This window comes from Thunnus thynnus, chromosome 5 (genome assembly GCF_963924715.1).
Source record: "Thunnus thynnus chromosome 5, fThuThy2.1, whole genome shotgun sequence".
NCBI lineage: Eukaryota > Metazoa > Chordata > Actinopteri > Scombriformes > Scombridae > Thunnus > Thunnus thynnus.
In genome coordinates this window covers 32,311,224-32,333,530 of record NC_089521.1, presented here as the reverse complement: position 1 = coordinate 32,333,530, position 22,307 = coordinate 32,311,224, and the positions used below count along the sequence as shown (strand labels likewise).

Here is a 22,307-nt window from a genome sequence, read left to right as displayed (position 1 = left end):
CGCATTCAAAACGGCGACACGAAAACACACAAACAATTAAAACCTGCTGCGCTACTGGTCACGTGACACAGACGCGCTCAGCCATTAGTTGAAAGGTGTTCCTAATATTTTGTCCACTTCAGGTAAGTTAATGAGGTGGACAAAATATTAGGAACACTTTTCAATATCCAATACACCACCACCACCTACTACCACCTTAAAGTCGGATTTTCACCTTTCTGACAATATCAGCAAAAACTGAAAATGTATGCATTAGATTGCAAAGGTGTTCCAATTAAGTGCTCATTGATTGTTTGTTGGGTAATTTTAATTACTGTACACATTACATTTTTGGATTATTTCAGTTTAAAGTTCACCATACTACTTATGTTGCTATTAAGCTTTACAGTATTAGGTAGGTTATATTTTTTCCATAGGAATAATTCCACATTATTATTTTGGACTTTTGCAGAATGAAGTTAATTATTTTATAATACTGATTCATCATCATTTAAAGCACTTGAACTATTATTTTATTTCTCAAACATCAGTGTTAGAGCAGCATGTTACTGTTGTAGCTGCTGGAGGTGGAACTAGTTTCAACTACTCTATGTACAGTTAGCTAGTTTAGTCCAGTGTTTCCCAACCTAGGGGTCGGGCCCCTCCAAAGGGTCAGCAGATAAATCTGAGGGATCGTGAGATGATTAATGGGAGAGGAAAGAAGAAAAAAAGTTCTGATGCACAAATCTGTTTCAGTTTTTCTCTAATCTTTAATTGTTGGTGAAATATTGGATCATTTGATCATTTATTGAAATGAAAGCATGTGAGAAGTTTAGAGGGAAAAATAAACATTTGGTGGAGCTGTTAACAACTCATAGACATCTGAAATGTGACCCCGACTACACACTGCTTTTTGTAAGACGTCAAAAGCCAAAAAGGTTGGAAACCACTGGTTTCATCTTTAACAATGTGTTGTATTTTAAAAACTTGTTATATTATCCATTGTGTCAAATCTTCATCTAAAAAGTAACTAAAGCTGTCAAATAAACTTAGTTACTTTACACTATTTACATTTCTCAGCTAATGTTCATTCAGGTATCTAAAATAAAAGAACTGATTTGGTTGCTGAGTAAACACTTTGTATCTCCAGTTTTGGGATTTTCTATTTCTTTCAGAAAAAAAGTAAAAGTAATTGCTTTTTGATTTTTATTACTTTCAGTAAAAAGTGAAGTAAAGATTTTCAATCAATTTTCAATTTAAATGCTGAATGTCTGCAATGTTTGTGATGTTCAATAAAAAATAAAAAGATTTCTGAGAATGGGGTAGCTGAATTTCAGAGAGGATAGACTACAGCAAACTAAAATAATAGTTCAGGAGTAAAATTATTCCCCAAAGAAGAGAATAAACTACTCATGCGACTCCTGTTTGAGCCAAGCCTCGCCCCGCCTTGCCAGGATGCCCCGGGACATAAATCAATTTCACCTCAAGAGCTCAAGAAATAGATTTATTTAGAACAATAACACTTTATTGAGCAATAAATTTCCCCGAAGATGCTCTTAAAATCCCTCCGTGATATTTAGCGTTCACTCAAAATATAAATTATTTAGCTTTAATTCCAAACAGAAACATCGTTTTATCGCCTTTATCCATTAACTAACCGCCTCGTCGAGAGGTCCAAAGATTAAAATCAAACGCGACGTTTCGTTGTCTACGGAAGCCCGAGCAGTCAAAACTAAACGAGCGAGCAAACAGAAAGCAAACAAGAACGTCTGATGTTATGTCTCCAGAACTGTTCAGCTACGGGTAATTCATTTTATGTAAACAGGTTAAGCCCATAGGGTCCGTTAGTTTTACTTTCCCCCGATAACCTGCTGGGCTAACTCCGCCCTGCTGCTCCTGTTTGCCTGCTGTCAGAATGTGATCCATCTTACCGCTCCTGTGGTGGTTAACGGTTATACAGCGTTTAACAAAGTGTAGCTACAGTATCAGTTTGGCTATGATCTTTGGAGTGATTTCAGGACATTATAAGCTGCTGTGAGCCGTCAGAAGATGTCCGGCAGCGGCGGCTTCAGGTGGACGGTGGTCGTCCTCACCTGTCAGCATAAAGACAGCGTTTACTCCTTCCAGAGAGGTGAGGATCATCTGCTGCTTTACGATCTTTGAACTTTATCCTCTGCAGTTACACCGCGTGGCCTGTTGGTGGCGCTGATGGTGGTCAGACCCTCAGATCCTATGGGTCAGACACACATTTAATGTTTGTTAACGTTGCTAAAAAAAAACATTAAAGGATAATTTGACAAATTTTCTCATTTGTGTCTTAAAACATCAGTCAGGTGTCCATATGAACAGTGAAAGAGGTTTTCCTCGCTGTAATCATTCCTGCTGTTCATACTGACTATTAAAAGATCCTTCAAATGTGCTTTCAATGTAAGTGATGGAGGCCAAAATCCACAGTGTGTCCGCACAGTCATTTAAAAGTTGATGTGAAACTTATATGAGGCTTCATCAGTCTGAGTTAGTCATATCAAGTGGATATCTGACACATTTACAGTCTTTTTAGCATCAAATTCCCTCTGTGTGTTTCCTCGGACAGTGTTTCCCTGTTGAGCTGCGGTGGAAATATAGTAACAAAAAGAGGAACTTTGGCACTAAAAAGACTGTAACGTTGAAAGATATCTACTTGATTTGACTCATTTGGACGCTGAAGCTTCATATTAGCTTCAGATAAACTTTGAAATACATTTTCGCACAGATGTGGATTTTGTCCCCTATCGCTTACATTGTAAGGTCATTATGAAGGGATCTTCTAATGGTCAGTATGAACAAGAGGAATGATTACAGCAAGAAAAACATGTTTCAGTGTTCATATGGGCACCTGACTGTTGTTTTAAGACAGACTTGAAAAATTGTGACCTTCCCCTCAAGGCTCAAACTGTCAAAACTGATGCAGATCTTTGTTGTAGGTACGATCTAAACCACTGTGATGCCTTACCCTGAATGCCTACAACATGTTTTTAAATGTGTGTGTGTGTGTGACAGAACTGGAGTTGCGGCAGCAGCGTGGCTCTCTGTCTCAGGATGCGTTGGTTTTGACGGTGCAGGACCGCCAGGAGCCGGTGGGCAGCGGCGGGGCAACGCTCAATGCTCTGCTGGTCGCTGCAGAACACCTGAGTAGCAGAGCTGGACACACTGTGAGTCATACTGGGAATATACTGCTCAGAATTACTGGTCAAAATGGTTACACTGAGATACTGGTTACACTGCTTCAGACTGGTCCTACTGGTACGCAGATTAAGTATTAACATTGGAGCCTACTATCAGTAATATCAGTATCAGCAGAGGTAGAAGAAGGACTCAGATCCTTTACTTAAAGTCCCCCTTTACTCAAAAAAATGTTTTTATTCTTGTTCCTACAGTTGGATGTTTGGGCTTCACTGTGCAGAATTATGTATGTGCAGAGTTTGACACTGGAAGGCTGTTTTCATGTTCATCTGCTGAAAGTTAGAACTTTCTCTTTGCTCACTGAAAATCAGATTTTTAGGGGTCGGTCTATGAGCATGATTTGTGACATCACAGCTAATTTGGAAGCCAATTCTGGTCCAATATTCAACTTTCACAGTTTTCAGCTTTTGGATTTTTCTCTAATCTTTGACTTTTGGTGAAATATTGGATCACAACACCCACAAATACATTGGTGAATTCCCTTGGTAAGTAATGTGGCCTCAAGGTGATCCACAGCAGTTCCAGTTCAGAGTTGCATATACTGTCTCTGATCGCAAAATTACAGCACCAGCTGTCTTTAATACAGAGACAGATCCCTCCACCCTTTTTACCAAAGTATTCATCTCTAACATGGGAGAACACATCAATTTGTATTTAAGTGTCAGGCACATCGTTGTGAAACCATGTTTCCGTAAAAACCAACAAGCAAGACTCACAAAACTTGAAGTTGGCTCCAACATGTGTTCGCAGTTCACATAAATGGGATTCAAAAGTATTTATTGAGATTAGTTTTAGCAAAGACTCGGACTCCATGGCCAATGCTGAAGCAGACCTTGCACTGCACTTCTTAGACCCAGGTATACCTGCTTGCATGTCTAGTTTCGATTTCAGATCTTAATCCTTAAGTAACTAGTGACTATAGCTGTCAGATAAATAGAGAGGAGTAAAAAGTACAGCATTTGCCTCTGAAATGTGGTGGATTAGAATTATAAAGTAGTAGAAAATGGAAATACCTCAAAATTGTACTGAATCAGAGACCTGAATCCTCAACAAAATGAAAATAAAGTTAATTCACTAAGCAACCACTGATAGTTATTCACACTGATATTAACACAGACAATATTCCTAAATCTTGTTGTATAATGTCTTGTTAATTGATTATAGGGTCCCTGCATTTTGACTGAAGAAGTATGATTTCCTGTATTGTTTCCTTCAGGTGGTGACAGCTGACGTCCTAGATGATGCTCACATCCTCATCCTCCACACAGTGCGTACAGCTGCTGCTGTCACATTTTGTTTTGTAGATGTTTTTTGTTTTTCAGATCAGACAACAGTTTTTCTCTCTGCAGGGTCGTGATTTCCCCTGGAGCTCCTGCAGCAGAGCCTTCTGCTGGTTGCCTCAAGAGAAACACGACCAGAAAGTCCAGGCTCCGGTCTGCTGTCTGGACCTGCTGCTGGACTGCCTCAGTAACCAGGTTGAGATGCTTTTTATTTGTTGAACAAATCTTACACAGAATACTTGACACTTTACATTGTAGCTATGAAATCAAACCACATACATAATGAAATGATGAAAACATAGAAACAATCTACATTTTCAGTTGCACAGATGACTGCTTGCATCCTGCTGCTGCTTCTGGTTTGATTCTGGAGATTAAGCTTTGAAATTGTGTTGACATGTGTACCACAAGGTTGTATGTTAGAGCCACTGCTGTTTACTGTGAACCACTGAGCAAGCTGTTGGTTCTCTCTCTTTGACTTATGCAGATTTGTCCTGGTTCTCCTCCTGGTGTTTGGGTCTGCAGCACCGACATGATCCTCACCATACCTCCTGACTTTGGTTAGTGTGTGGTCAGCTAATTCTAACTGTTCCACTGCATACCATTATACAATTATAGTATTCTAACTGTACCACTGCATACAGTTATACAGTTATAGTATTCTAACTGTACCACTGCTTACAATTATACAGTTATAGTATCCTAACTGTACCACTGCATACAGTTATACAGTTATAGTATTCTAACTGTACCACTGCATACAGTTATACAGTTATAGTACTCTAACTGTACCACTGCATACAGTTATACAGTTATAGTATTCTAACTGTACCACTGCATACAGTTATACAGTTATAGTATTCTAACTGTACCACTGCATACAGTTATACAGTTATAGTATTCTAACTGTACCACTGCATACAGTTATACAGTTATAGTACTCTAACTGTACCACTGCATACAGTTATACAGTTATAGTACTCTAACTGTACCACTGCATACAGTTATACAGTTATAGTATTCTAACTGTACCACTGCATACAATTATACAGTTATAATATTCTAACTGTACCACTGTATACAGTTATACAGTTATAGTATTCTAACTGTACCACTGCATACAGTTATACAGTTATAGTATTCTAACTGTACCACTGCATACAGTTATACAGTTATAGTACTCTAACTGTACCACTGCATACAGTTATACAGTTATAGTACTCTAACTGTAACACTGCATACAGTTATACAGTTATAGTATTCTAACTGTACCACTGCATACAATTATACAGTTATAGTACTCTAACTGTACCACTGCATACAGTTATACAGTTATAGTACTCTAACTGTACCACTGCATACAGTTATACAGTTATAGTATTCTAACTGTACCACTGCATACAGTTATACAGTTATAGTACTCTAACTGTACCACTGCATACAGTTATACAGTTATAGTATTCTAACTGTACCACTGCATACAGTTATACAGTTGTAGTATTCTAACTGTACCACTGCATACAGTTATACAGTTATAGTACTCTAACTGTACCACTGCATACAGTTATACAGTTATAGTATTCTAACTGTACCACTGCATACAGTTATACAGTTATAGTATTCTAACTGTACCACTGCATACAGTTATACAGTTATAGTACTCTAACTGTACCACTGCATACAGTTATACAGTTGTAGTATTCTAACTGTAATACTGCATACAATTATACAGTTATAGTACTCTAACTGTACCACTGCATACAGTTATACAGTTATAGTACTCTAACTGTACCACTGCATACAGTTATACAGTTGTAGTACTCTAACTGTAACACTGCATACAGTTATACAGTTATAGTACTCTAACTGTACCACTGCATACAGTTATACAGTTATAGTACTCTAACTGTACCACTGCATACAGTTATACAGTTATAGTACTCTAACTGTACCACTGCATACAGTTATACAGTTATAGTACTCTAACTGTAACACTGCATACAGTTATACAGTTGTAGTATTCTAACTGTAATACTGCATACAATTATACAGTTATAGTATTCTAACTGTACCACTGCATACAGTTATACAGTTATAGTACTCTAACTGTAACACTGCATACAATTATACAGTTATAGTATTCTAACTGTACCGCTGCATACAATTATACAGTTATAGTACTCTAACTGTACCACTGCATACAATTATACAATTATAGTATTCTAACTGTACCACTGCATACAATTATACAGTTATAGTACTCTAACTGTACCACTGCATACAATTATGATGAACAGATGGACACTGATGAAGACACTGTCAGAGCCAAGAGCTTATTTGAAAGTTATGCACTCCCTCCAGTCAATCAGAATCAAGTATCCTCTGTTGCTGTTGTGTAATATAAACCATTGATGAGTATTAGTAACTATTTTCTGAACTTCCTCTGTGTGCACGTGTGTGTGTGTGTGTGTGTGTGTGTGTGTGTGTGTGTGTGTGTGTTTTAGTTTTGTCCTGGGAGGGTTTCTCTGGTGTTCGTGTTTTGGCGTTACCAGGTGAAGTCTCCTACGCAGTGAATCATGGAGTCTACCTGTCAGACCAACAGGTGCACACTTTATTTACACTCATGTCATTTCTTTTTGTCCCTATCTTTATTGTGTGTTTCATATGTATGTTTTATATGTATGTTTCTTCTTTTTTTACTTCAGTGTGTTGTTTTGAACAGTGTGTTATTTGTGCTACACATTTATAGTTTATCATATTATATTTGCTGTTTAATAGCTTTTGTAGCATTAATGAATGAGTGAGAGTGAAGGTGTGTTTGTTTTGTCTTGCAGGGTCAGGTCAGAGACATCATCTACAAGGGGACAAAGGAGCAGATCCAACAATCAGTGCTGCCTGATGGGAAAGTGCCACTGGTGCGTCCTCCTTCCTGCAATAAATAGTAAAATCAAACACACTTTCTCTAAGGAGGTGGGGTTTGACCAATGAAAGCAGCTACTTTAGCTAAGTGTTTTGGTTTAAGCTGCTCCTTGCTAAAGTTTAATGCTTGTATGAATTTTTCTTCAAGGGTCAGTTCACCCAAAATCACAGTCAGGATGGGGTGTTGGGAAAAGTGTCTGACGGAAAACTATCAAAATCTTACCAAATTAAATTATCCATATGGCTCCATACCAGAAAGTAGGAAATAGGATTTTTTATTGACCCATTAAAATTCTCTCAGCAAAACAGCTCCAAATACATACAATTATCTAATATTTTCCTTTTGTTGTGGTGGAAAAGCTTCTGAAAGTGAAATTTTATGTTTAAGTTGCAGCAAGTGTGTTTGTATAACATGTGTCAACTACAAGGCAATTCAGTGCTTTGCATAAAACATAAAAGGCTGGAAAAAAAGTCAATAAAAGTTAGATAAGAGTCCAGGTTAAATAAAAGTCCTCAATTAGTTATATTGTTAAGAATGAAAACTTTTTTGGTTCTGTACATGCAGTCCAGACAGTAGCATTTGGACAGTTACACACGCTTTGTTCTTCAGGCTCTGTGTTTCAGCACACTGAATTTGAAATAAAATAATGGATACTACTTTGAAGTGTCAAGTCTCAGCTTTAATTAATTCTGTCTGTCTGTTTGTCTGTAGGTGTCAGGTCCAGTCTTCTTCAGCAGGTCTGTATCAGAGAAGTTATTGCAGACTCACGTCACTCCTCCTCTTGACGGCTGCACTTACCTGGGCCTGGACTCTGGAGCTCCGCCCCTCCAGGTACCTGTTTCTCTTTCTTTCTGTCTTGAATTTATTTTGATAACTTATCAGAATAAAAACCTAACATCTTAAAACATGTTCTGTAATGCATGCATGTTACCTGATATCTTGACTAATAGGACATTTAAATATGGAAAAATTTATATCACAAAATCAGAAGATTCTCTTCAAATATTAAATAAATAGTCTTAAATAATTACATCATTGTAGCTGTTTTAATTTGACTCAGTGCCTCTTGTTTCGTCATTCTTCAGATCTCTCTCTTCCTGGACGTGTTGAAGTGTCTCTGCTCAGATCTGACTCAGGATCAGTTTGTGAGTGAAGAGAGAGCCGGCTGCAGTTCTGCTGGTGGACCACAGGGGGCAGCAGTGAGGAGCGGCAGGACGGAGCTGTGGAGGATCCTGAGAGGAGCTCCACTCAGACTGGGTGGGTGTCTCGTCTAGTTAACTTTTAAACTGGCTCTGTTATTATGAAGTTCTGACACCAAACAAACACAACGCCACCCTGTGGACGATGGCAGACGTGTGCAGATTGTAGATTTTGTGTGCAGGTCATCTTAACTCAAACAAGAGTTGTATTCTTGAGCCAAATTGGAGCAAACAGATGTTGTAAATACACAGCTGGAATCAGTGTGACTTAAACTCATCTCCACTCAAAAAAACAGTGTTTGACGTTGTTCGTTGCCTGTGATGTTGTTCTCTTCTCAGAGTGATGTATGTGCTGTGTATGTTTTCATATTCATCTGCTGAAGGAGGAAAGTTTCTCTGTTCTCACCTGAAAGATCCCCTCCAGACGTGTTTTAAGACATATAAAAATACTTTGAATAATACTTTGTGTCTGATATGACTGATAAAAATCTTATCTATCTATAAAAATTATATCTATTTCTTTTTCCATTGTGAAAACTCTACTCTATTAGTATACTTATTATTATTATTATTATTATTATTATTATTCATGTTTCCATCACTCAAAGCATGATGGGAACCCTGATGGCAAAACTCATTCATCCCAAATGGAAATAATAAAAAGAAAAATCCAAGAATGTGGTCTCCAGACAAGCTGTGTGTTAAAAACCCAAACAATGTCAGACTGCTTAATAACCATGTATATGTGCCACTCACATGCAAACTGACTGGAACTTATTCTGAACATGAAGAGAGAGGAGGTTCAAAGGGTTAAACTTAAAGTCTGAACTGACACTAAATAGTTCCAAACGTCCTGTCTTCTGTCAGTTCCTCATGTGTCCTGTTCTCTCTTCCTGACAGTTTACGTTCCCGGCGGTCGTTATGACTACCTGACTCTGTCCGGTAAACAACATGTCGACCGACTGACCTGTGATTGGACAGATGGAAACACTCTCTCACACATCCAGGTGTCACTTCCTGTTCCTCATCAGCATCATTAAAAGTGTCCCCAGTCAGGTCCTCACTTCTCTCAGCGTGTCTCTTTAACGCCACCTGGTTTCCTGTTTCCCTCCAGAGTAAGAGCGGCGTGAGCGAAGGAGGTCGGGTGATCAACAGCGTTCTGGAGGGAGATGTTGCCGTGGCGACTGGAGCAGTGGTGCAACACTGCCACCTACAGGTCAGTTAGTGCTGCAACTAATGATCATTTCCATTATTGATTAATCTGCAGATTATTTTCTTGAATAATTGTCTCAGAAAATGGTGACACATGTCCATCACATTTTCCCAGAGTTGTTGTTGACATCATCAAGCATCTTGTTTTGTCCAACCAACAGTCCAAAACTGAAAAATATTCACATTACAATGATAAGATATACAGTACTGTGCAGAAGTTTCAGGCACTTTAATGTTTAGATTTTTATCCATAATGCCAAGCCATCAGGGAGGTGTTCAAATTCATTCTGCAGCATTACAATGCGCCCAAACATCCAGCCAGAGTCATAAAGAACTATTTTCAGCTACAAGAAGAACAAGGAGTCCTGCAACAGATGGTTTGGCCCCCTTATAGTCCTGATCTCAACATCATGGAGTCAGTCTGGGATCACATGAAGAGACAGAAGCAGCTGAGACACAGAAATCCACAGAAGAACTGTGGCAACTTCTCCAAGATGCAGGAACAACCGACCTGCCAAGTACCTGAAACACTGAGGAGAACTGCTGCTGTTTTGATCTTGTGAGGTCATTATTGCTGATGTAAGAGCACAATGAGATCAAGTCGGACACAAATCGAACCAGTTGCTTTGTGCAACTCTGCACAGACCTGATCATCTCCACAAAGCCTGTTGACCTTTTTTACAGCAGAGATTTTGACTTGTCTGAGCAGGAAAAGCACAGGCGCAATTAATAACTTTGATGATGACTGAATAAATTCTTCACCATGGTATAGTGCATGACGTTACTCTCCAGCTGTGCTTTTAGTGCTATAACAAATCAAAATGTTTTGACCTCTGACCTCTCCACAGGGTCCTCTGGAAGTCCCGTCAGGTTGTCTACTGTCGGGTCTCGAGTTGTCCACATCACCGTGTATCAGGCAGCTGGCACTGGCCAGTGACATCATCATACAGGGACATCGAATTCAGCTGGGAGAACTGAAGCTGAACGTCTACACAGTGATGGGAGCTCAGGACCACCTGGAGGTAGAAAACAGGACATAATGAACCCATATTTGACTGGGATTGAATATGAGTTCATCTTTTTTTAAACTGAGATCTGACCTCCTTCTGTGCAAAAATGTATTTAAAAGTTTATCTGAAGCTAAAATGAAGCTTCAGCATCCAAATGAGTCAAATCAAGTAGATATCTTTCAACATTACAGTCTTTTTAGTGCCAAAGTTCCTCTTTTTGTTACTATACTTCCACTGCAGCTCAACAGGGAAACACCGTCCGAGGAAACACAAAGAGGGAATTTGATGCTAAAAGACTGTAAATGTGTCAGATATCCACTTGATATGACTAACTCAGACTGCTGAAGCCTCATATAAGCTTCACATCAACTTTTAAATGCATTTTTGCATAAAATGACTGTGTGGACACACTGTGGATTTTGTCCCCCATCACTTACACTGAAAGCACATCTGAGGGGGATCTTTTAATGATCAGTATGAACAGGAGGAATGATTACAGCGAGGAAAACCTCTTTCACTGTTCTTATGGACACCTGACTGTTGTTTTAAGACAGACTTAAAAAACTTGTGAACCTGTCCTTTAAGATATAAAATATGAACAGTATCTATCAAGTCACTGAGCAGCATCACATTTCAAAGTCAGGAACCAGAGATATCTTGAAGATGTGAATTTTGTACGTAAGCTTCCCCCCTGACCCCCTCCTCCTCCTCCTCCTCCTCCTCAGGTCTCCTCTGATGACAGCAACGCCTCCTTCCTCAACCAAAGATGGAGCCTCTTCTACAGCAGAACTGGAATACAGTAGGACTCTGACCTTTGACCTTTAAACATTATTTTAAGTCTGCCAAAGGAGAGAAATTCTTTTAGGTATTTTCTGTACTAATGAGCTACCCTGGAATTAACTGTATATTTTATATATCAACTGTATATTTTCAAATAAAACATAGAAAGAAAAGTCAAAGAAAATTTTAAAAACAAGAAAAAAATCACATAACAATAAAATACAGTTATTTGAGTTTATTCCCATCAGCTTCCACAAAGTGGTTGCTGGTCTTCATGAGGTCCAAACAAAAACTACAACAATTTAAAATCACATTGATCAACAAAACAAGAAAAAGCAAAACAGCCTAAATATAGAAATCGGAAAATAACAAAATTGTCAAAATAAATAGCAACAAAAAGAAAATAAAAATGGCTCCAAAAGCACAAAAAACTGAAAATAATATCTATGTGGAATTCATCCATTTTTGTTTTAGTGACTCGTGAAAATTTATATTTTATTCATCACTTTTTTCATTGTTTGTCAGAGTAAAAACATTACGATACAAGCTCAATTCAGTCAAATAAAGAAGAAAAGAACCAAAAAGTCTAAGAGATTAAAAAAACTAAAAGCTACTTTATGTTGTCATAGTTACAAGTAATAACTGGAAGGATAAAGTGAGGACAAACATCAGAGGCAGTGGAAACAAAGTTTAAATCAGAATAAAGTTCAATGGTTATCTTTTTCTTCTCCTCTCAGGCCGGAGGAGTTGTGGGTCAGAGGAGAACAGCGCTCCCTGCTAGAGGCTCGTCTCTTCCCGGTCCTCCACCCTAGAGGAGGTGCTGTAGGTCTGGAGGGAGGTGTCGGCTGGCTGCTGGGGGGGGTTGGCTGGTTGCGGAGGTGGAGGGAGGCATGGAGACTGTCCTTGAAGGAGGTGCTGTCACTCACCCATCAGGAGGCGGAGCTGCAGTGGAGGGATGAGTTACTGTTCCTGGCGGGGAGGAGGAGAGTGACTGATGCCCTGACGAGTCGGACAGACGTCTGCCTGCTGCCTTGCTTCAGGGCGGCAGCACTGGGAGGCCAGCAGGGGGCGCTGCTGGAAACACTGGACAGCAGTGAGTCACAAAATTACTATATAAATGTTTTGAGCTCTCTTTATTCTTCTACTGTCTTTTCTTTATAAATTACAGAATTACAGATAGCATCACTGTGATAATCTTCTCCCTTTTTAATGTTAACAAATGTTTTAACTTTTGTTTTTTAGTCGTTTATTGTCTGTAACAATTTTAATTTTAATGGGTTTATAACAAGTGAAAGATGATGATTGGGGAATACGTACGTATTTCAAAAATTTACAAAACAGAGCTTTCTAACTTCACTTTTCACTTTAGAAAAAAAGAAATTAAAATAAAGTATGCAAAAAAATATAGCTATCACACAAGTTATGAGTCTGATTGGCAAATTTATAGGAGGTTATGGAATTACGCAACGACATTAAACAAAAAGGAAAAGCAATTGTTCTATAAAAATAAAAATTAAATTAAAAATGTAAAGAATGACAAGAAAAAATTGTGGAGTTTAGTAAATGGCATGATGGGACACAGGCCCAAATCCTGCCCAGCATATCTTGAAGTGGAAGGAAAATTCTTGACACAACCATTACAAATTGCTAATTATTTTAATTATTTTCATGATAAAGTAAACAATTTGAGGAGCAATATGCACCAAACAAGTAATAGTACCTCCACAATACTAATTAAGGATTAAATAATGAAGACTAAGAAAGACATTTTATTAAAGGAAAAAGTTCACCATATTGGGAAATTCTCTTCTTCTCCAGATGTTCAGATTGATTTCTCTCTCATGTCTGTACACTTAATATGAAGCGACAGCCAGCAACCGGTTAGCTTAGCTTAGCATAAAGGCTGGAAACAGGGGGAAAGAGCTGGCCTGGCTCTGTCTAAATATAACAAAATCCACCTACCAGTACCTCTAAAGCTCATTGATTAACATGTTGGATCCCATTTGATTCTTTTTAAAATTGATTGATTTATTTTACAGGGACAATGCAGATTAATCAACATCACTGTAAATGTGCCAGTGTAGGCCCAACAAATCTCCTGTTTATGGGACGTTATGAGCCTCTTCTAGTTCTTGGCTGGGGTCAGTAATTTCCAGGCTGGTTGCCTGGCAACAGTTCAGAGCCAAAATGGTTGTGATTTACGGTTGGATAATATAACCGTAAAATAGTGAATTGATGTTTTTAAGTCAAGTTAGTTTTATTTGTATAGCCCCTTCATACACAGGCAGTTCAAGGTGCTTAACATCAGCATAAAAGCAAATGATCAAAATTATAAAATCGTTTTAAAGCAAAGTTTAAAAATTAATATATACAACAATTAAAAATGAAATCCAAATCAAACACACTTTACTTCATATACAACTTTTTTTTAACTACTCAGATATAATGTTTACTTGTTGTTTTAAATGTGTGTGTGTTAGGATATGAAAAATAAAATTCTATTATTAGCTGGAATTAACCAAAGGAACTTCTCCTCTGAACATGTCCTTTCAGTCGCCGCAGGTAGTGGGGCGGGGCCAGAGCGGGAGGCGGAGCCTGGTGCAGAGCTGGGCGTGGCTGCCCGCTGTCTCTCCTGTATCGCTGATGTGTTGGTGTGCATGGCGGGGGGTAAGGGGGGGCTGAGGAGTGGGCCAGCTGCTAACGAGGCTTGGAGCTCCGCCTACTTCCTGTTAGAGGAGGGTAACCTGAGGGGCGGAGTCAAAGCCCTGGCTACGCAGAGAGGTCATTGGCTCAGCAGGTGAGCTTCACTCTTTTGGTTTTCTTTCAGTTTTTTTATTGGTGGATAATGACTGATATTGTTCTTCCTGTGACTGCCCCCTACAGGCCGGACCTGCTGGTTCGAGCGGCACGACATTACGAGGGCGCTGGCCAGGTGCTGCTACGACAGGCTGTGATGTCTTCGCAGAGGTTCATCTCCATTGGCCAGGGTGAAGTCCCACCCCTTGAGGAGTGGCAGGAAGTGGAGTGTCCGGCCAGACTGGATTTAGCAGGTGAGTGAACAAACTCCGACAACCATTGTTGAATTTATCCTGCTACTTTTGTCTATAGCCATCGGTCGACAGGTGTAGTGTCCCAAAAAACATTTACGGTCTCAAAATACCTGCCAAGGTTGCGACAACATGCTCCAACCAAAGCAATTTGCCAAGACATTACGAATATTTTCACAACACTCTAGAAGATTTGGCCAGCCTGGATGATATTCGTCCCACCAAGGTATCAATGGAAGGGAAGCTGTCCTCTCTTGTTGCATGAATTCCTGCAGTCGGATGACAGAGTTCATTTTAGTGCAGCTCCTTCATGGTACATAAAACAAATACAATCAATGTTGTACACAAAATTATGTCGGAGCAAGTTGAAGTTGTAGACTGGCAGAAAAGTCAGTGTTTTACAGTTAAATCTCAAGGGACTGTTGAGCGTCCTACTGACTCCAAGTTTCCATTTAAGTTTCTATTCAAAGGTGGCACAAATTTTATCATTTTAATTCCAGATAATTATCAAAAGAAAATTTAGTAAATGCATGTTGCCATCCTCTACCATTATGTGAATATTAGGAGTTGGTTCATTAAGATAAACAGTGGGTGGTGCTAATTTAGTAATTTCGATGCTGTTAAACCGTTGCAGAAGAAGAGAAGACACAACGAGACAACACCATTAAAAGAGCAGCAGTCAAAGCTAAAACCATGTGGACCTCAGACAACAGGAAGCACTTTTTTACAGATATTTACTTGTCTGTATGTCTGGTGGTTCAACTCAGATTTTTTTAAGCACAAAATGAAAATGCACATAAAAACACATCAGTGGAAACACAGTCACTGTAAGGAGTACCATGTCTCGGTTTCAGGTGGCTGGAGTGACACGCCTCCCATCGCCTTTGAGCACGGCGGCTCCGTGACCAACCTTGCAGTGAAGGTTGATGGGAAGCGTCCTATCGGTGCCAGGGCTCGTCGCATCAAAGAGCCCCGCCTCCTGCTGGTCAGCAACACTGGAGAGCGGGACAGTGGGGTTTCCACGGAGACGGTTTGTGACAGCCTGGATGACCTGAAGGACTACTGTCAGCCGCATGCACCAGGTAGGGACGGATTGTGTTTCGACTGGTTAAATGAGACGAACAGGATTTAATTCAGCGCTGACTTTTGTGTGTGTTGATGTGTTTGTGCGTTGCAGGAGCCCTGCTGAAGGCGGTGTGTGTGTGCAGCGGTCTGGTGTCTCTCTCCTCCCAGCATTCTCTGGGGGAACAGCTGATGCAGCGGTGGGGAGGAGGGGTGGAGCTCCACAGCTGGTCAGTGCTGCCCACAGGATCAGGACTGGGTGAGAGACCAACCAACACATGAAATACTGCAGAAACAAACCAAAATGTTAACCACAAAAACTAAATCCATCACAAAACTATATCTACTACAAATGAACAAAATCTACAGCAAAACAGAAAAAATACACCTACAAACAAGAAGAAAAAATGATAATTATAAATAAAGACACAAAAACTACATGTATCATTATGGTGCATAACTACAATGACCAAAAACATAAACCTAGTTCTGCCAGAAAACATAAAACTACAAAAACATAAAAACTACATCTACCAACAAGAAGAAAAAAAGTGATAATTATAAATAAAATTACAAAACGACATGTATCATTACAGTGCATCAATACAGAGACCAAAAACATAAAACTACTTCTGCCAGAAAACACAAAACTACAAAAACATAAAAACTACATCTACCAACAAGAAGATAAGGATGATAATTATAAATAAAATTACAAAACTACATGTATCATTAAAGTACATCAATACAGAGACTAAAAACATAAAAGTTCTTCTGCCAGAAAACATAAAACTAAAAAAACATAAAAACTACATCTACCAACAAGAAGAAAAAGATGTTAATTATAAATAAAATTACAAAACTACATGTATCATTATGGTGCATAACTACAATGACCAAAAACATAAAACTACTTCTGCCAGAAAACACAAAACTACATCTACCACAAAACATAAAAACTACATCTACCACGAATCATAAAATTACATCAAATACAAAACAATATTCACAGCAGCTACAACAGAAATCAAAAACTGAATAGAAATAAATAATCCACAATACTTGTCATCAGAAATACAAAACTACACTTATTAGAAAGGGAAACCTTCATAACCGAAGCTAAAACAAACTGCCACATTTAGCATCAAGAAAAGACAACGTGCTGTTTAGGCCACTGTTATTTTGTTTCTGGCTTGAAAAAACAACATATATTTAAGTATCAGATATATTATATTCATATATTAATTATCAGATGTGAAACTACTAATATTTTATACAATGAAGTCAAGCTGCAGATTTTATTCGGAAACGAAATCAAGATCCTCAAAACCAAATCAAGTCAATCTAACAAAATCCGTGTTTCCTCTGTGCATCATTTAAGTTCATGTGTCGGTGGGTGAGGGGAGAGCATGAAGGCTGAATGGGTTATAATCTCAGTTTGATCACCCATTGTCCGGCAGGTACCAGCAGTATCCTGGCGGGGGCGCTGCTGGCTGCAGTCTACAAATGCACAGGTCAAACTTACGACACAGACTCACTCATCCACGCCGTCCTGTACCTGGAACAAATACTGACTACAGGTCTGTAGCTCTCTGATTGTGTCGAATTATTCTTCCAGGAAGCTTTCAGAGGAAAAATAATTATTTTTAGTCTGTTTTTCATGGTTTAGGTCCTTTTGCAGTATATAGTGATATTATAAACAACAGTGTTTGTCCAGCTTCATGTCAAGTTTTTTTTGTCCGTCCCTTTCCTGTTTCAACATGACTCGAAGATAGAAATGGTTTTCCCAGTTTACTGTGGAAGAACTTGACTGTCCTGCACAGTCTTGACCTCAACCCCATCCAACACCAGTCAGACCTGATCACCCAACATCAGAGTTGGACCTCACTAATCCCTGCAGGCTCTAACTTGTGTTGGAAAATCTGAAACCAGAGGAGTTGAGGCTGTTATACCAGTAGATAAATGAACATGTTGTCAGAATCACATGTTACACTAACACATGGGTGTAATGTTTGGGTGTCCACATATTTTGCCCATGTAGTGTATGTTTGATCATTCTTAACACCACTAAGATCACTTTTATTTATTGATAAATGATTAAAACATCTCAACCACAGACTTTTATCTCTTTTATCACTCCTTTCACAAATGTTTATATTGGCTAATGCTGCATTTATGTCAAATGGGAATCACAGTATAGTATAACCATATTGTAGATAGTGTTAATGTCAACATTCTTATTATAACTTGAAATTACACGTAGAAAACCTTTCAGCCACAGTCTGCCATTCATGTTATCAAAGGACAGTCAGGAGCCCAAATGAACATTAGAACATGTTTTTTTTCCTGTAATCATTCCTCCTGTTCATACTGACCATTAGAAGATCCCTTTATAATTAACTTACAATGTAAGTGATGGGGGCCATAATCCACAGCCTTCTGTGCAAAAATTTATTTCAAAGTTTATCTGAAGCTAATATGAAGCTTCAGCGTCCAAATGGGTCAAATCAAGTAGATATCTTTCAATGTTACAGTCTTTTTAGTGCCAAAGTCCCTCTTTTTGTTACTATACTTCCACCTGCAGCTCAACAGGGAAACACTGTCCGAGGAAACACAAAGAGGGAATTTGATGCTAAAAAGACTGTAAATGTGTCAGATATCCAGTTGATATGACTAACTCAGACTGATGAAGCCTCATATAAGCTTCACATCAACCTTTAAATGACTGTGTGGACACACTGTGGATTTTGGCCTCCATCACTTACATTGAAAGCACATTTGAAGGGGATCTTTTAATAGTCAATATGAACAGGGGGAATGATTACAATGAGGAAAAATTGTGAACCTATCCTTTTAAAGTATTTTTAACCCTCACATGACCAACTCTTCAAATCTTGAGTTGTCCGGTGATGTGAACACTCGCTAACATGGGAGTGTTCTCCATCTCAAGCATCCATCACATATGACATGAGTGCAGCAAAACAACCTTTCCAATTAAATTCACTCATGTCTACTGCTTCTCTGTTTGGACTGAACTCCCTCTTCTTCTCCTCCTCCTCCTCCAGGTGGAGGCTGGCAGGATCAGGTCGGAGGTCTGGTGGGCGGAGTCAAGGTCGGTCGATCCAAAGCGTCTCTGCCCCTGCAGGTTGAAGTGGAACGTCTGAGTCCTCCAGAGGACTTCCTGGTGTCTCTGGAGCAGCACCTCCTGCTGGTGTACACTGGCAAGACTCGCCTGGCTCGTAACCTGCTGCAGGTTGAACCTCTTTCTGTTTATAGTCTCATTCTCTGTGTTTACATGGAGTCTTTTATTTCACATCAGTCTTTAATCCGAATAAAACACTTCATGTAAACAAATCGATCAGATAGCTTATTCTTAATAAAACACACTTTGTTTATGTTTAAAGTTGTGTTAATTGATTTGGGGGAAGATAAAACACAAAATCTGATATAATCAACTTTAACTTAATTGTCCCCCTAGAAGAAAACATTTAAAACACAGAGCAGAACATAAAACATCATAAATACATAAAACATGCTACAAAATATGTAAAAAAAAAAAAAAAGCTAAAACTATAAAATTACCCACAATGCACCAACAGTTCGATTGGAGATTCACATGCTAACAATAGCTAATGTAGCCTGGACGTGCTAGCCTCCAGCAGAGATGAGGTGCAGGCTAAAGAGGTCTGGTAACCTCATTTCTCATTTTGTAGTCTTCAGCCCCACTGATGCTGACTCAGATTATATCATCAGTGACATCATCAAGTCCCTCTGGAGCTACAAAAGGCTTTATTCTACCTGTTACACAAAGAGCACCTGGAAACACACACTGAGGTGAAAAATACCTGCAGTTCACCGTTAAGTTGAAGATTTTCCTCTGGGAAGATGCACCACTCATTTCCATGTTCATAGGTTTTCTTCAGTAGAGTCATCTTTTGCTCAATAACTCCTGCATATTATATTGTAATAAATCTGTTACTGAACCAGTAACTGTGCCAGCTGTTGGACACAGGTCCATCTGTCGGCAGTGGAGAGCCATTCTTTATTATTATTATTACTATTGTAACTTTTATTTAATCAGGTAGTCTCACTTAGATCGAGATCTCTTTTGCAGTAATGATGATGATGATGATGGTTTGTCTGTAGGATGTGGTGCGTAGCTGGTACAGTCGCCTGCCCTCGATGGTTCAGAACGCCCAGCAGCTGGTGGCTAACTCAGAGGACTGTGCCAGAGCATGTACAGATGGTGAGACTGTTCAACACACACTTAAATTACTACTGTAGAAGAAAAAAAATGAAGAAACCAGCTTAACACACTAGAATAATACAAATAAAATCAATTTTATACACAAAGTAAAGACACTACAAATAGTTATTAACTAGACCTTGTGATGAAATGAGATGTATAATTCCAAGGATTTAGTACATTGTTAGACTGTTAGACTGCTTTTATGGTTATCTTTTACAACAAGGCATTCTTTATGAAAATGTCCAAAAGATTAGAATCTATTGATACATAACTGTAACTTTTGTAAGTTTGTGTAGTTTAAACAAACAAGATATAACATGTTTCAAGCTGCTGGTAGGTGGAACACTCAAGGCCAGAAGAAGCTGTGTTAAAGTGTAGTAAAATTTGTCATTTTATGAAATTTGTGATATGTATCTGCTGTACAGATCAGATGTCTGTACGTATAACTAACTTTTTGTATTATACAAACAAGATATAACGTATTTCGAAGGTGCTGGTAAGTGGATTTTGCTACCTTTAGACAGAGCCAAGCTAGCTGTTTCCTCCTGTTTCCAGTCTTTATGCTAAGCTAAGCTAACTGGCAGCTAGCTGTAGCTTCATATTTACATGAGAGTGGTTTTAATCTTCTCATCTAACTCTCCACCAGAAAGAGTATGACACGTATTTCCCCAAAATGTTGGAACTATTCTTTTAAATAGAACCAGGTTATTCATTCCTCTCTATCTATATCAGCTCATCCTATCCTACATTTCCCACAATGCCTTTTGACGAGCCCCAGACAGTGAAGAATCAAAGCTGGTTAAAAGATGAGCTCTTTTCCACCCTCTGCAGGTTCTCTGTCCGGACTTGGTCTGTGTCTGGACCGCTCGTGGCAGCAGAAGAAGCTCATGGCTCCCGGTTGTGAGCCGGCCTCAGTGAGGGCCATGATGGAGGCTCTGACGCCGCTAGTCCTGGGTCAGAGCCTGGCCGGAGCCGGCGGGGGCGGCTTCCTCTACCTGCTGACCCGGGAGCCTCGACAGCAGCAGGCGGTGCTTCAGGTCCTCAACAACACACCAGTAAGAGCACATCTACCTTAATGATGTCATGTCTGTTATCAAACCACAGATAGATTAATACTTAATTAAAACTTTCATTTACTAGCAAACCAATAATTTCCGTCACTTCTGTTACCAAACTACAGCCAGCTCAATGATTTAGTCTTTGATTTTGCAGAATAGTTATGATTTGGAAAAACAACAATACAGCTGTATTAAAGGCACAAACTTGTGATTTTATGAAATTTGTAAATTTGTGATATTTAGCCGCTGCACAAATCAGATGTGTGTACTCTCATTTATCTCATTTATTTATTTTGTTATTATTATTTTGTCTCATTTAGTTTTTTAATAACTTTTTTTTAATAAATACAAAACAAAATGAAACAGTACCACTTATCACAGTAAATAAACGAAAACAAATAACAGAACAAACAAAACAAAATAAATCTGGGCAAACAGAATTAGCTACAAGTACGGTAAGAAAAAACAGTAAACTGTAGAGACAAATGAAGATAAATAAATAAATAAATAAATAAGTAAATAAGGGGGCAGCATGTATCAACAAATGAAGTAGCACATTTTCCTTAAAAAAACAATAAAAAATCAAATTATGGGAATATTTACTTCCTGTTAGGTTTCTTCCTTTATCTACATCAGAAGATTAGACCAAAATTCATAAAACTTCCCTTTGTAATTAGTCGTCTTTGTGATTAGAGATTCAATATCTATCATCAGTTTTAACCATTCAGCAAAATCTGGTTTTGACAGACTGTGTACTCTCATTTAAATGACATGAAAGCTCTGTAAGTCACTTATCCTGTGTTTTCCTTTGAGAAAAATCAGAAACCAAAAGGGAGAAATTTATATTTATATTTTAAATAGTTTTTGATATTTAACTGATTAGTTACCGTGGTGATATTTGGTTTGTTTTCAGGGTCTAGGAGATTTCAGTGTTCACTCGGTGGAGCTGGATATGGATGGGATCACTGTCCTACCACCATCCTGAGGACACACACACACACACACACACACACACACACACACACACACACACACACACACACACACATGTAAATGTCTCTCACTGTAAACTGAGAGCTGATGTACTAATATGAATGTGAATGAGACAGTTTTGTATTTTATGAATGTAATTTTGATAATCAAGCTGTGAGATTGTGTCCAGTATTTGATCATGAAGATTGAACTGTATTCATTTATATTATTATTCACAAATAAATCGACAGAATAAATATTTAGGACAAGAATCTCATTGTTTTCAGTGTGTGTGTGTGTGTGTGTGTGTGTGTGTG

At 38.7% G+C, this 22,307-nt stretch overlaps 1 protein-coding gene across 2 annotated transcripts; it reads left to right on the top strand.

The window, feature by feature from the left end:
- Positions 1 to 1,243: 1,243 nt before the first annotated feature.
- LOC137183614 (L-fucose kinase) lies at positions 1,244 to 22,078 on the top strand. 2 transcript variants are annotated; one of them, XM_067590789.1, is made up of 24 exons: positions 1,244 to 1,782; positions 1,998 to 2,110; positions 3,019 to 3,170; positions 4,418 to 4,468; positions 4,551 to 4,676; positions 4,969 to 5,041; positions 6,986 to 7,083; positions 7,316 to 7,396; positions 8,113 to 8,232; positions 8,487 to 8,658; positions 9,501 to 9,607; positions 9,715 to 9,816; positions 10,661 to 10,834; positions 11,548 to 11,621; positions 12,340 to 12,695; positions 14,156 to 14,399; positions 14,486 to 14,652; positions 15,504 to 15,731; positions 15,827 to 15,970; positions 17,172 to 17,291; positions 18,777 to 18,964; positions 19,858 to 19,957; positions 20,792 to 21,015; positions 21,932 to 22,078. In XM_067590789.1, the coding sequence occupies exons 2-24, from the start codon at positions 2,029 to 2,031 to the stop codon at positions 22,001 to 22,003; spliced, it is 3,255 nt and encodes a 1,084-aa protein (XP_067446890.1). In that variant the 5' UTR covers positions 1,244 to 1,782; positions 1,998 to 2,028; the 3' UTR covers positions 22,004 to 22,078. The 2 variants fall into 2 exon arrangements, with proteins under 2 accessions (XP_067446890.1, XP_067446889.1); XM_067590788.1 differs by having other exon boundaries at positions 1,245 to 2,110.
- Positions 22,079 to 22,307: the final 229 nt, after the last annotated feature.

Excerpts from the sequence above, each read along its gene's own strand:
- LOC137183614 (XM_067590789.1), top strand. The coding sequence starts at position 2,029 with ATGTCCGGCAGCGGCGGCTTCAGGTGGACGGTGGTCGTCCTCACCTGT. Across the intron at positions 11,622-12,339 it reads TACAGCAGAACTGGAATACA|GCCGGAGGAGTTGTGGGTCA; the intron begins GTAGGACTCTGA and ends TTCTCCTCTCAG. Across the intron at positions 15,971-17,171 it reads GCCCACAGGATCAGGACTGG|GTACCAGCAGTATCCTGGCG; the intron begins GTGAGAGACCAA and ends ATTGTCCGGCAG.